Here is a 15,406-nt window from a genome sequence, read left to right as displayed (position 1 = left end):
TATGTTCTAGCAACAATTTCACTTCCTGTTACATAGGAAAACCTATTCTACTGTTTAAAAGAGGTCACTAGATGTATTTATTACCTTAAGACCATTTCATCCATGGAAATAATTTTTTATTGTTCTGAGTCACTCTGGTTTGTGGAATTTTTACACGAGTTCCAGGACAAGGATGAGATGATATATTTATTTTGCATTCTCTTTAATTTTTTTGACTGCATGAATGTCAGGCTTGCTGTCAAAGTACTTCCATGTTTTTATTACTTTAGAAGTTACTCTGCTATATTTATGTCTCCTAAACTCTTCTTTGACGACTTCACTATGTGTACTGGGCATGCTGTATTTTGGCAGAACTTTTACTTTTCCCAGTGTCATGTGATCTGTTGTTTTTCCCTTAGTCCCTGTTCATGTCTTCTCAATGTAGACCTTTACCATGTTAAAAGTTATACAGACCTTCAGAAATATTTAAATTATTTTGTTGAACTGCTGGAAGGATTTCAAAGGGCATTTGTTATGCCTTACATTTTTTTCTTGTATTAATGTAAACCTTACTACAAGTGTTCCCTAGTTCGGCCCAGGATACCTCTGTGCTTTAGACTGTACCCTGGGATCATAGAAAGATCCCGAAATTCATTTTCAGGTATTCTTTGGTTTGATTACAATTATTGTATTTGTTAATCACCTCTAGAGACCTAGGTTAAATTTAAATAACAGTTCAGATTTACAGAGAAGCCTTAGATGTTCTGACATTTTAGAAAATATTTGAATAGAAAACAGTGACTCTCCAATGGGCTGAGATTTCAAGTTACTGGTTATTGTCATTGATATTCCTTCCACATATTACTCTGTGTGTGCAATTCTGACTGAATGACTGACTTAAGATTTAAAATTAAATCTTCTGTTTTTCTGGGATGGGTAAGAAGTTTGGATGTTCTGCCTCCTGCCTCTCGACTCTTGTGCCCTAATTAGTCACACCTTCAACCGTGTCCTCTAAATAGTCAGACTCCGACAGAACGAAAGGAGTATAATATTGACTTGATGTTAGACTAGAAGGAGACAAAATGGACAATTCCTAATAGATAATTTCTTCTCTTGCAAATGATCATGGCTGGTCCAAACTATACTACACACATTCACAAATTCATTAGGGTGTGCATTGTATATGTGTATGTGTGCACATGGGGGCATAATTCAGTGTTCTGAAGTTTTAGATGATTGGCTTTCTTGTTAGAAAATGGTAGAATATTAATCTGAATGATTTTATTTTCAACAGGTTGACATGATGAAAGAAGCATTAGAAAAACTTCAGCTCAACATAGTAGAGATGAAAGATGAAAATGCAACCTTAGATGGTGGAGATGTCTTATTCACAGGTAGGGCTGTACTTACTTTTTCATATCTAAAAATATTTCTAATACCTGGCCTATATCCCCTTGTTTAATTATAGTTTATTTTTAATTACCAAAGTAAGAGTAATTTGGAAAATACAGAAAAGCACAAAAGAGAGAAAATTAAAAATGACCTTTCATTCAAAGATAATCATTTCAGTATTTGGGTTATTGAATACTTTTTTATTGAATATTAAATTACCTTTAGTACTTTTGTATGCACGTATTTGCATATTTTTACACGTTATCAGTATATACATATCATTTTATAGGTTGTGTCTACTGTGTTCTACAACATTAGTTTATGGGTTGCATAGCTTTGCATTGTGTGACAGGATATCTGGACTGTATTTGAAAGACTCTTAATTCAAGATGTGTCATTTACAAATAACTTTCTTCCCAGATGGCAAGATAGATTTAAATACTTTTCAGTTCAGATTGGCTTGGCTTAATGCCAAATGAATAATAGCAGAACTCAACAAAATGTAAACAGCTGATATTATTATTGATCTAACTGAAATCAGTTTTTATACTGCATATAATATAGCTACTAAAGAAATGGTAATTTTAGCATTTAACCTTTCCAACTCTTTATGATCATATTATTATGGTTTTTGTAAAGTCACGTGCTAAAATCTGGGTCACCAGGTTCATTCTAGTTATATTGATAAACAAGACAATAATAATTTTTAATTGATAATGAGAGTTTATTTTCCCCTACTTGTCAAAGAATAAATACCTGTTTCACAGATGTAGCCCTAACAACAGAGGCTGGTCCCCAGAGATTTGGAAATGTAGACCCATGTGGCCCACTGAAAGCATGGAGCTTCTTGGAAGTCCAATATTTTAGCTGATGTGAATTTTGTATCGAATCCCATGTATATAGACAAAATATAGCCATCTTCATTTTAATATAAAAATAATGTTTTGTATAACTTACATTTTGAAAAAATTAATGTTCCTGGAGGAGGAGGAGTCTTTATCCTGGGACATTTGCATAGTTCCTTGCTTGGTGTCACATACTTGTGGGTGGGGACTGTGTCACCGAGCCCCAGGGGGCGCCATTTTTATCATAGGTTTGTGGAAAGCCTCCCCTGGAGTTGTGCCCTGTACAACCTGTGCCACCACTGTCACAGGCAATGGACCTGCCTCTGGGGGTTGATGTGCACACCCACTGAGCCATAAGAACACAGAACAAGGGGTCAGAGAGACCTGCGCTGCATTCTCAGCTCCAGTTGTGTCCAAGCCGACTCAGGCATTCTTTGAATCTGCCTAGTAAGTTCCACTTAGAATATTCTTTGTGTCTTCCATTGATGGCACTTATCATTCTTTTTAGTAGCACAGAACAACAGTCTGTTTCTCTTAGAAAACAGGCTTTTGTGAAAAGCTAGATGTGTTACTCACACTTCCTTACAATAAAATTCTTCTTTACCAGAACACAGCTGTATAATAAATAACTTGCTGTGAGCAGGTACTGATGCTATTTGAAGAATGATTTAAAACAAGCTGTATTCACAGCCGTTTAGTTATCTCAACAGCTGAGCTGAACAAGATTCCCTAAAATCTTCTCATTGTTTTGGCAAAGTTTAGGAACCTCTTCCATTGGTCAAAGGTCTTTCCACAGCATCTCAAGCCTAATGTTTTTCCCATAACTTCTAATTAGATACTAAGTATTGAGGTTTGCCTTGGACACTATCTGTAAGCTTTGTTTTGGTATTATTCAATACTTAATACCTTAGAAGTATTTTATTGAAAACTGAGATAGTGTTGTGATATTAGGATCTTTGTCTGCTTGGCTTCTCATTCATACCTCATGTGTGGTCCTACCTTCTATTTCCTACTTCTCGATTTTTTCCCTTTTTTAAAATTGTAGTAAAATATATATAACATAAAATTTGCGATTTTAACCATTTTTCAGTGTACAATTTGAGTGGCATTAATTACATTCACAACATTGTACAAACATCACCACTCAATTTTTAGATTACGCAGTTGAGTAAGAACCAAAACCTGGAGCGCTTCCCATACACTCTGTGTCTTCTTCCTTCTGTAACTCAGAGCTTCATTAATAATTGATCAGGAAATGGACAGAAGGAAAGAGGTTTCCAACTCCAGTTCTGCTGGGAAATCTGTCAGTCAAGCAAGCAGCTACTGGTAGAAGTTGTTTCAGTCCTATTTCTCTTAAATAGACAACATCAACTTACCTCTACTTTCATTTATTTATTTTTGTGAAATATGGAGCATATAAAAAAGATTTATAAAATGTTTATGTACAGTTTAAAGACCAATAATAAAAATGATCACCTAAGTACCTAACACCTGGCTTAAGAAATAGAACATTGCCAGGACCATGGAAGCCCCACTCCCAAACTTTCTCTCCTCTCAGCTTGAGGTAACCTGAATTTTGTGTTAATCACTGTCTTGTCTTTCTTTGAGTTTTACGTCAATATATGCATTCCTAAAATTATATGTTGTTTAGTTTTGCTTTTCTTATGGCTTCTATAATTAGAGTGATACTGTATGAACTCTTGTGTGATATTTCTGCTGTTGATCTAACTTGATCCATGTAGCTGGAGTTCATTCATTTTCACTGCTGTGTGGAATTCCATGGTAAGAATACCGAACGATGTATTTATTCATTTTACTGTTGATGTATGTTTGAGTGCTTTTCAGTTTTTGTCTACTATCTTCAATGCTGCTGTGTACAGTCTTGTGTGTGTCTCTTGGGGACATGTATAAGAGTTTCTCTAAAGTAAACATCTAGAAATGGAATTTCAGATGATGAACTCTTATTCATCCTGATTCAATGATTATGTGATTTTTAAATTTAATCTATTGATGTGGTTAAGTACATTAATTGATTTTCTGATGTCAGTGGTCAAAGTTTACATCCCTGGGATGAAATCAAACTTGATCAAGATATATTCTCTTTTTATTAGTGTTGTATTTAGTTTGTATTTAATTGTTTAATTATCTAAACAATTAGATAATTATTTAAGATTTTGTTTCTGTGGCCTATAATTTTTCTTTTTTGTTATCCTTGTCTGGCTTTGGTTGAAGTTATGTTAACCTCATATGAAATGTATTAGGGAATATTTCCTATGTTTCTGTTCTCTAAAATCAGTACAACTTTAATTGTACATTCCTTGAACTTTGGTAGAACTTACCTATAAACAGGCTCTGTGGACCTTGTGCTTTCTTTGTGGGGAGATTTTAAACCAGTTCTGTTTCTGTAATGATTATATGACTATTGAGGTTTTTCTGAGCCAGTTTTGGTGAGTTTTGTTTTCTGAGACTTTATTTATTTATTTATTTATTTTATCTAAGTTTTTTAGATGTTGGCTATAAAGTTATTCATATCCTCTTAATATATGTTTTAAGTTTCACGACAACTACAGCTATGTCCCCTTTTCGTTCATAATGTTTATTTGTGCCTTCTATTTCTATTGCCTTCTATTGCCAGAGATCTGTCAATTTCATTAATCTTTTCAAAGAACCAACTTTGGGCTTTATTGAACCCTCTCTCTTATATGTTTCCTTTTCTCTTCCTGTTTCTACCTGTATTTCCTTCCTTCAAATTCCTTTGTTTTTATTGTTCTTTTTTCCTTGAATTTCAAGGTGGAATTTTGTCTCTTTAATTTTCAACCTTTCTTCTTCTTAAAGTAAGCATTTAAGGCTGTAAAGCTTTTCAAGTACAGCTTTAGCTGAATCCTTTGTGTTTTGATATGAATATTTTTGTTATCATTAATTCCAAATATTTTCTGATTTCCATTATGATTTATTCTTTGGCTTATTAGTGGATAATGATGTTTTTTAAAAAACGGAGTAGTCCTATCCAAAAAAAAAAAAAATTGAACAAGAATCTAAAGGAGCATCTACATAGACTATTAGTTTGCCAAAAAATGCAAAGGATAAAGGAACAATTTAATGTTAGATGGTACACAAGGAAGCAATCAACCAAATCCAGACTGTAGGAAAGTCAGTAGGAAAAATGACCTGATATTTCCTATGAAAGAATGAGGTAAGGAAGGAAAAAAAAAAAAGAGGGTGAATTGATATAGAAGAAAATGACATAAGAGACATAACACCAAAAAAAATCCTTTTTAATATTTTGATTCCAGTACTTAAGTTGTTTTTATCAGGAAAGCCATTTAAGGGATATAGCCCACCATACTGCTAGAAACAGAAGTCCAACTTAAACTTACTTTTTAAAGAGATAAGCAGTTTGCGTTTCTTTGTACGTTCCTATCTCATCTTAGTCTTTTAAAATGGAAATAATGTGTAAATGCATTTAAATTTGCTTAATGCATTAAATGTTTTTCTTAAAAATGTAAATCTAATTTATAAATCTATATTTATCTTAAGAGAATTAAGGAAATTTGATTTTTTTTAAATTTCAACTGACTTTTTAAATAAAGTGAGTAATACTTTTGTTAAGTAAAGGATCTTTCTCTTACTTAAGTTTTGATTTGTATGTAGTGAGTTTTCTTAAGGGACAACACAATCATACCATTACCGAAAACACTGTCAACTTGCCGTCAACAATTCCTGTGTCTGCTAACAGCATAAGCCAATGGAATTTATCATAACATCATTTGACCTATGTCTTTTACCCCTTTTATAAGGACACCACCAAGATAAAACTCGTAATAGCTATAAAGTCTATCAAGCAATTCTTTCTACATGGCTACACTTCTTGTACTTGTTCTGAGGCAAAATATATACTGATTTCTCTTGGAATTTTTTTTCCACATTTCATGTCGAATTCTTTTCCAAAGAATTAAGGGAGGATAAGAATTCCTGCATTTATGTATTGCCTAACTCTATCTACTATAATTGTTTTTTTGCCTGTAACTAGGAGGCCATTTTTACTTAATGTTTTGCCTTCTGAGAAGAAAAATTGTAGAATTTCAGAAAAGCCAAATAAGTAGAAAGTTTCATTCTTCTAAACTTTAGTGCTTTGTAGATAGGCACTGTGTACATCAACCTTTGATGGTTGATTTGAAATAAATGGGTGTATTGTTTTAAAAACAGCTGTTAGAGCTCAGACCTGAAGACCAGTCAGCACTAAACTCACTTTACCCAGATGGTTTCTTCAGCCCTTGCATCAACATTATAGAAAAAGGTATTTGAGCTGATCAAGACTGTCTATTATTGTACTTTTAGGGAAAAAAAGGAAGCTCTGCTAACTTGTCATTGCTATTGCTTAATTTCTGATTACAGGTTATTAATGTGTTTAATTCTATGGTTTCCTAAATAAGAACTTTATTCTCTTATTGTGGTAAAATATACATAACATAAAATTTACCATTTAACCACTTTTAAATGTACAGTTCAGGGTTATTAACTACATTCACGTTGTGCAACTATCACCACCATCCATCTCCAGCACTTTTCTGCCTTCCCAAAATGAAACATCGTACCCATTAAACACTGACTCCCCATTTCCCCCTCCCTCCTCCCCTGCATCAGCCCCTGGCAATCACCATTCTACTTTCTGCCTCTATGAATTTGAAAAAGTTTATTTTTAAAGGCAATAATTTGAAAGCAGATTTGTGTAAAGAGAGCAGGGATCAGAGTACAATGGGAGCTGCCCTCTACAGTAGGAAAGAACTGTGTGATGCTTTAAGGTCTTCATTTATAGATAGAGAAATCATACACCATCTCTGTGGTACCACCCACTGACTGTGTTCCCTGACATTTATTACAGGCAGAGAGTTTTTTGTGGGCCTTTCCAAAAGGACAAATCAACGAGGTGCTGAAATCTTGGCTGATACTTTTAAGGTAGGTAAAGGATAATTTATGCCTGGCACAGAGTAACTACCTAATAAATATTCATAGACCCATTGAATCAATATGTCATGAATAATGGTATTTATATGTCACAGGCTTTGAAAAATAATTCCTAATATTTGTATGCTTGCTAGAAGTTTTAGAAGCTAGAACTTAATAAATAGGCTTCATGGGACTCCCACAGCAGCAACAGACAAAGTTATCATGGACATCTGTTTTCTCCCAGTGTATAATCATACAACCATCTGGCAGATGTTTCTGGCACAATCAATAACTTAAAAAAAAAAAATCTGGAGTCCCAATTGCCTCTAACATGAAATGTGGATTTTTCAGATTGGAATCAAAGATCCCCTGTACTTGGGTGCCTACTGTGTGCTGGAAACTCTGCTAGGCATTGCACATACATCCTCCCAAGGTCCCTTTACTCTATTGATCATTAGCAGATTGGCTCACCAGACTGCTTAGGAAGGGATGTAATCCCCAAAAAGCTCTGTTCCCCATGACGATGTGAGGCTCTTGTTTACACAGGATATTCATCCTTCCAGAGTAGCCCACTACATAGGTCAGCCAGTGAAGCTGTTGACGCAGTCACACATCAGGAAGGGGGCTCTGCACTTTCTTTTTAGAAGCGATCTTCATTTAACTGGCAATACCCAAACTTGTGGGTATTTTCTTCCAGAAAATACTTGTGGGTTTTCCTTCCAGATGTTCAGGGACCCTGGCAGCCTCCAGAAGAGCAAGAATGTTTTGAGAAGATTTGAATGTGTTTTAGAATTATTCTGAAATGACAAATGACTTGTTTCTATTATATGCATAGGACTATGCGGTCTCCACAGTCCCAGTGGTCGAAGCTTTGCACTTGAAGAGTTTCTGCAGCATGGCTGGGCCTAACCTAATCGCAATTGGATCCAGTGAATCTGCACAGAAGGCTCTCAAGGTAAATATAAAACTTTGCTCTTTCTAAATGCAGTAGGTGGTGCCTGCCGCATGGTTTTTCTAATTCTGTCTACTGGGTGGACAGCAAGCAAGGGTGGCAGGGAGAGGACAGGCTGGTACTTGAGCTTTCTGTGATGTACATTGTCATGACCGCACATTTATCAGGAACTGGGAACACCTAATAAGTACTCTTCCTGGGAAGAGTACTTATAGGAGGAGCACTTATAGGAGTACACTTATAGGAGGAGCTCTTCACTGGTGAACCATTCTTACTTACACACCAGGTTTCCTGGAAAGGCCATGATTCCGAAAAATAAATGCCAAACTCATCACAGTTATCTCTTCTGGGGAAAAGAAAGGCATCTCACCAGTAGAGCTCTTTGTAATGTTTTATCTAAGTCAGGTAATTGGTACACATTGGATCATTACATTATTCTTATCCTTTTGTATTTCTGAACTATTTCAAAATAATCTTTTAGAAAGACATGATTCAGGAGTACCTAAAAATCTTAACTTCTTCATTTGCATTGGAATACTTAAATTTTAGGAAAGGAAATTTTCTTATTTCACAGATAGGAAAGGAAAGTCCAGAAAAATTACAACTTGCCTTGGGTCACATAGCTAGATTGAGAGTGGAAGTCACTGATAGTGAAGAAGACCTTCCATCGTTACAGTGCCTTACAGTCCAAAGGCACATTTCATCTCTGTAACTAACAACCTGGGGGATTATCTGGATACTTCATAAGGGCAAAAAGCATGTCTGTTTTGCTCACCATGTGCGCCTTTGTGCTTGGCCCATGGTGGTCCTTAAATAAAGAGAATGATGTATAAATGAATGCGGGAGGTGGTTTTATCTCTATTTTGCAGTTAAGAACTAGATCAAGTGGCTCGCCCCAGATCGCAAGGCTAATACCAAATGGTGGGCTGGGACTACTTTTTGCCCCCTCCTCTCAGGTGGTCCTGCACTACACATGACTTATTAGAGGACCAAGACAGTAACTCTTCTTAGTCAAAGAGAGGAAGTCTGTGTGCCCCAAGGTATACAATTTACTTGTTTGCCCTATCAGGTCTTTACTCTTCTGCCTCAGTGCTAGACTTGGTATGGTTTGTCTGGGAAGCAATCATTGCCTCCCACTTGCTGACTTTCCCCTTTGCATTATCTGCAACTTCTTCAGTCAGTTCACTTGGCCTTTCTTCCTTTTCTCAAACTGTATCTCTGATTGTATTTCTAGGACCTTTAACAATTGTTGTTGAACAATCTACCTCAGAATTTGAATTTGGGCCTTTTTCTGTTGCCTTTAGAGAATGTCTTTTGTTCTGTTTCAGCTGGAAGGCTATGTCAACTTTCTGCATATAAAAAAAAAATGGTGTCTTGAAGGAAAACCTCTGATGAATGGTGTTACTTAGAGGATCTAGAAAGATTATATTTCTCCTCAGGGACTAGCTATGGTTTCCCTCCATGGCAGCTGGGTTGGTCTGCACATGTCTGAAATTGATTACAAGAGAAGGAAAAGGCTGAAGTTGGTCTGTACTGTGTCTTTGTATGAATTAGCAGAAAGAACCTCTCTGGGTAGACAAACGAGAAAAAGTAGCCCCATCTGCCATTTTGGGTAAACTAGGTCCCTAACTCAAATAGCTTGGTCTCTAACCAATAGGTCCCTAATGCAAATTGGTCCCTAACTTAAATAATCTGGAGAAACTAACATATAACAAACTAAGAGATAATACAATATGGTTAACTATCACTTATGAAATAGCCCTAACTATTATTCAGAGAAGAGGAAACTCTTGAGGTTTAGATATTCAGAGAAAACTTCATGAAGAAAATGTGGCTAGATGTGGGTCTTGAAGGATTTATCAGGGTGGGATTCAGTGAGAGAGTGTTACAGGTGGGGACATGGAATAAGCAAAAACTAAGCAAAATATATTCATGAGATGTGGGCAAACTAGCCCAACTAATGAAGAGTTTTCTTGTGGGCTCCCAGATAGCTGGATGGGGCAGGTGACGTCTAAAGAGGTTGGGACGTAAAAGTGAGCAAGAGATGAGTTTATCTCCATGAAGTAGGAGTCTGGGTACCCATAGGCTCTGAGCAGAAGAGGCTGTATTGCTACAGAGGTGTTGGACCATCATTCTTTTTGAAAAAAAAAAATGGAGGGGGAAGACCCTGCAATCAGAAAAGAGGGCCACTGATGACCTGAAAAAAGAAAGCCAAGCCCCAAGTCCCATTATATGCCTTGGCAACTCACTCACATTTCTCCCTTAATCTTTCCTTTCCCATTGTCAAGTCCTCTAAGACCACATCTTTTAAGGGCATCCTATGAGGATTTTATAGTCCTCCTTCGTTTAAAGTTCATTTGAGTTAGTGTTAATAGTGATGTTCACTCTATACTTGAAACCTTCTGTGTCAGAAGCTATAAATAATCCTCACTGACTAGAAAGACATTTTTGGAGATTGAATTTTCCATCAGCAAATGTGCTTCATAAACTATGGGCCTGTGGAGTTGGCAAATGACCACCTGCCATGTTCCTCGCATCTAAAAGGTTCTCTTCCCTTGTAGCAAAAGCAGAAGAGCAAAGCAAACTGAAGAATAATGAAATCTCCATGAGGGCATGTTCTCAGGTCAGAAATAGGTGGGTTGGTGAAATTCAGATTTAGTGAATTGAACTGCTTATTTATTTGAGAACAGTTTGGGCTCCTGCATTAAAACAATCAGTAAAATTGATAGTGGGTAAGTCCTACTACTAATTTGGACATATAAATACTGATATAGACAGGCAGGAAGACAAATGGACAGAGACAAATACATCATTTACAAGTAATGAAAGCGTATTTTCTCCATTTTGCAAGTGAAAATACTGAGAACAGATGAAATAAGGCGTTTTGAATAGGATCTCATGGTTCCAGAATCAGATTTCCTGGACCCTGATTCTCCTCTCCCCAGTTGCCCGCCCTACTCCATATCCATTCTTTTTCTGTTGGAAAGCCTTTCTAATTATTTTGCCATGGATTGGTTCTAGCTAATCTCCCTCTTTATCCTCCCCTCTCTCCAACTATTCCCCTCTTCCCATTTTTTGCTGTTATCAGGATCTGACCTATTTCAGGGAAGATATGAGTTTGGTCTCAGATATCTGTTTTTCCTTTGCAAATCTTGATGTCTCGGTCTTGTCTCTGTAGAGAAACCCCTGGCCACTTGGGCCTTTCTTCGAAGGGCATAGCATTTAGACTGAGGTGAATTGTGCCTTCCTATGCCACACACTGAAAGCCTGATTGCGTCCCACATTTGTCACTGCTTGCTGAGTACTTGCTTCCTTCAGGGTCTGTAAAACTACTTCTTGCATATTCATGCAAAACTGAGAGCCCAAGGGTTTCTGGGTAGTCTTATTGCATTTGAAACACTTTGTAATGGGTTGCAATCTATTCTTGGTAATGAAGTGGGTTCTTATGGAGATAGTCATCATGCCGGTCTCGGTTGTAGTAAATTTAATAGTGTATGCATTATATATTTAAATGAAATAATCCATCTAGCAATTCTCTGCTAAAAAGCCCAGAATGCAGAGTACATTTAATACACACTTAACACAGAGATTATCTAATACAGGGAAGGAAGAAAGGAGGACCTATTATTACCATATTTTACTGTTGATATGACCAAAGTACTGGAGATTAGGTTGATTTGAAATTACTAAAGATATTTGGTACCAAGTCTTACCCTACAAATACTATTATCTAAGCAAAATTAGCCTTTAGGGCAATCTGCCCTTGCTATAGTTTTTCTCCTACAGTTTTCATCATTGCCTTCGTGCCCCTGGGCAATCACTACCTTCATCCTGCTCCTCTAGCTATAAAAGAAAATACTATGAGAGTAATTAATTCGTGTGTAGGCAGTAGATCTACTAGTACTCTTCCAGGAGGAATGTCTGTCTTCTCAAAAAGATGAGAACTCCAGTTGCCACCCAGCTGGAACTACTCCTCACAAACATAATTTGAGCAACAGAAGCCAACCTCCAAAAAGTACATATTATATTATCTCATTCACTTAAAATTAAACAAGAGATAAAACTACTCTATGCTGTTAGCAGTCAGAATAGTAGTTACTTTAAAAAGAGGGAGGGAGGGCTCCCCTGGTGGCGAAGTGGTTGAGAGTGCGCCTGCCGATGCAGAGGACGTGGGTTCGTGCCCTGGTCCGGGAAGATCCCACATGCCACGGAGCGGCTGGGCCCATGAGCCATGGCCGCTGAGCCTGCACGTCTGGAGCCTGTGCTCCGCAATGGGAGAAGCCACAACAGTGAGAGGCCCGCATACCGCAAAAAAAAAAAAAAAAAAAAAAAAAGAGGGAGGGAGTCATGGTGTGAAGGGCCATCTTGTATGTTACACTTTAATTTTTAAATTTTAATAAAAATACATATATTGTTGAAAGTGGGCTGTGATTAACTTACAGAAATAATTCTCCAGTAGCTGGGTCTAAGTCTCAAATCCCTGCTTTATCGCCTATATAATGCCTGTCTTGTCCACAGACTAGCCTGGTGTGTTTTTTTTTTAACTAAGGAAAAAAAGACAAACTTGGTACCTCCTGACCAATCTCTCCCCATTTCCCCTTGGCTGCCGGTCTTTGTAAACCTTAAATATATACAATTTTTAATTGTCCTTTATATGTCAGTAAAGTTGGGGAGGAAAAAAGACATAATAAAGAGTAGATTTGCACCACATCTCACCTGTTCTTTTTCCAGATCTGTGACAAAATTAACTTGCTTTCCAGAAACCTGGATTAATGACATGCTCTCTGTCACGGAAGGACAGATCGTAATTCTTGCCCTCAGGAGGGACTCACAGTAATGATTTTTAACTCAGTCTCCTTGGTAGCATTCAGCCTTCCAGCTAACTGGGGAGGGAAGAGAAAGGAAGGAAGGAAGGACAAAGGGAGGGAGTGAGGGAGAGAAGGAAAGGAGGTTGGGAAGAGTGACACTTAGCTAAAACTTTCCTGAAACTAATCAGATGAGGAAGCTGCTGCTCTACCCAAGCTTGGAGCTCCAGGAACTTGTGGTACTGACATGTTGTGGTGGGGGGGGTGGGGAGTGGGGTTAATCATCTGCTGACTGGGAGGTAAGAGGCACATCCCCACCTTCCTAACCTAACCCCACACAGGAGACCAGGTATTTTCTCCATAGGGCATCTGCAGTTTTATTTAGTGGCCTTTCTTTTATTAATAATTTTATTCTTTTGTATCACAGTGAATTATTGTTTAAGAAGACTTTTAATAGAAGTACTAAAAGGATGTGGTAAGAAAAGAATTATGAGATCACTCCATTTTTTGTGCCTTTGTCATATAAATGGAGCTGAAATATAGTACATGGAATTCCAGTATGCTTGTAATTTTAAATTAAAATGATCATAATGCATTTGGATGGAAATGTTTTTAAGTTTTTTATCTACTTCCTGAAATAACGAATTACATTTGTGAGATTCCTTAAATGAGGACATAGGCTGCTTGCTTTAAGCTAATTTAAATGGCATAGGATGCAGCGTGTTTTTCTTTTGAATGACTAACTGTATAATAGAGGTCACTCAGTACTTCTTCTCGTTTTGACTCAGCTCCAGCATTGATTTTATGTCCAAAAATGTCCATGTTATTTTATAGGTGGTCATATAAAACATGAAGATGGAAAAACCCTTGATTTGTTTGGATTTTGTATGTTTTTTTAATCGCCTGGAATTTCCTTTAATGACAGCTGGAACAGCAAGAGCAAAAACCAAAAGACAGAATGAGAGGTAACTAGTATCAACAGGGTGATTGAAATGGAAAAATAAAGACTTTGCATTTTCATTTGTTGCCACAGGGAATTACAGTCTGTAGCCACAAGATTTCCCGCTTTGGGTCTATACTATGAAGGGCAAATTGACAATCCATTGCAGGTTTAATTTAGTCTCAGTATCAGGTTGTCTGTTCCAGTTGTATTCAACAGATCCACAAGACAATATTTAAAAAAAAAAAAAAATCTACCATGCCTGAATTAAGAAATTAAAACACAAAAATCAAATAGACTCTGAGTTTGTAACAACTGTTTATGCTCCTTTTCCTGGCAGCAGCTGCCTTATCTGACAATATTCCCAGAGCTGTATGCCAACAAGGCTGGCAAGGCCAAATAAAATGCTTTGGCATGATAGGGCAATAAATAATCTGAAGCTGTGAGACCAAAACAGCCTTGCTGATTATCAGCAGTAATTCCCAAGGCAGGAAGAAGGCAAAATTAGCCAAGTAGGAGAAAGGGATTAATAATTTATTTTCTCTTGAAAAAAAAATTATTATTTCAAGAAAATGTCAAAGAAAAAAAAAGGAAGAAATTATATTTAAAGCACTGTTAATTCCATCCATTATATGATGGACATCAAAAAGTTTTCAACAGACTCTATGGGATGTCATTGCAGGAGCTCAAGCATCTTGTTAGGTGGTTGAGCAAATGGCCTTTTAAGGGGTATTTCAATCCAAGACTCTTGCTTACTAAAGAAAAAGCCTCTGAGTGACCTTAAATTAGTGGTTCCCGGTGAGAGATGTGGATTAAAATCTCCTCAAGAACTTTCTGAAAACACACTGCCCTGGGCCTATCTCAGAAAATTCTGATGCTCTGGGTCGGGTATCCAGCCCAGGCATCAGCATTTTTTTAAATTTATTTTATTGAAGTATAGTTGATTTACAATCTTTTGTTATTTCTGCTGTACAGCAAAGTGATTCAGTTATACATATATATATACATACACATTCTTTTTCATATTCTTTTCCATTATGATTTATCACAGGCTATTGAATATAGATCCCTGTGCAAGATGGTAGGACCTTGTTGTTTATCCATTCTATATGTAATAGTTTGCATCTGCTATTCCCAAACTCCCAATCCTTCTCTCCCCCACCCGCTCCCCCTTGGCAACCACATATCTGTCCTCTACCAAGCATCTGTACTTTTAAAAGCATCACAGGTGATTCTGGTGCACAGACTAAGTTGAAAGCCATTGCCTTTAAGGATTCCTACAACTTCCAAAAGCACCTAGCTTAGGATCCTGAATAATGTGCACCACAAGAAACAATCACTATGTCTATAATAGAGGTACAAAAGAACATCTTCCAAACAGCAGTAAAAGTTAGAGAAAGTATCCAAATTAAAAACCATTGAAAGTTAGAAACTCCTTACTCTTTTGCTGCCTAGAGTTCAACATTGTATAGCTTAAAATACAATACCTAACTGGTTAGTAACTTGAATGGCATCACTCAATCCATTTGGTATGCTAAAATTTTTA

The 15,406-nt window shown here is 36.9% G+C and overlaps 1 protein-coding gene across 1 annotated transcript in view; it reads left to right on the top strand.

Moving 5' to 3' along the window:
- Window positions 1-15,406, top strand: part of DDAH1 (dimethylarginine dimethylaminohydrolase 1) — a 153,142-nt gene that overhangs the window by 109,610 nt on the left and 28,126 nt on the right. Inside the window, exons 2-4 of the mRNA XM_082613119.1 lie at window positions 1,274-1,373; window positions 7,099-7,172; window positions 7,999-8,118. Coding sequence (XP_082469245.1) covers window positions 1,274-1,373; window positions 7,099-7,172; window positions 7,999-8,118 — 294 coding nt within the window. The remainder of the gene's footprint in view (window positions 1-1,273; window positions 1,374-7,098; window positions 7,173-7,998; window positions 8,119-15,406) is intronic.

Source organism: Mesoplodon mirus, assembly GCF_964341445.2.
Source record: "Mesoplodon mirus genome assembly, chromosome: 3".
NCBI classification, from domain to species: Eukaryota; Metazoa; Chordata; class Mammalia; order Artiodactyla; family Ziphiidae; genus Mesoplodon; species Mesoplodon mirus.
Note: the sequence above shows the minus strand (reverse complement) of the source record. Positions and strands in the feature narration are given on the sequence as shown.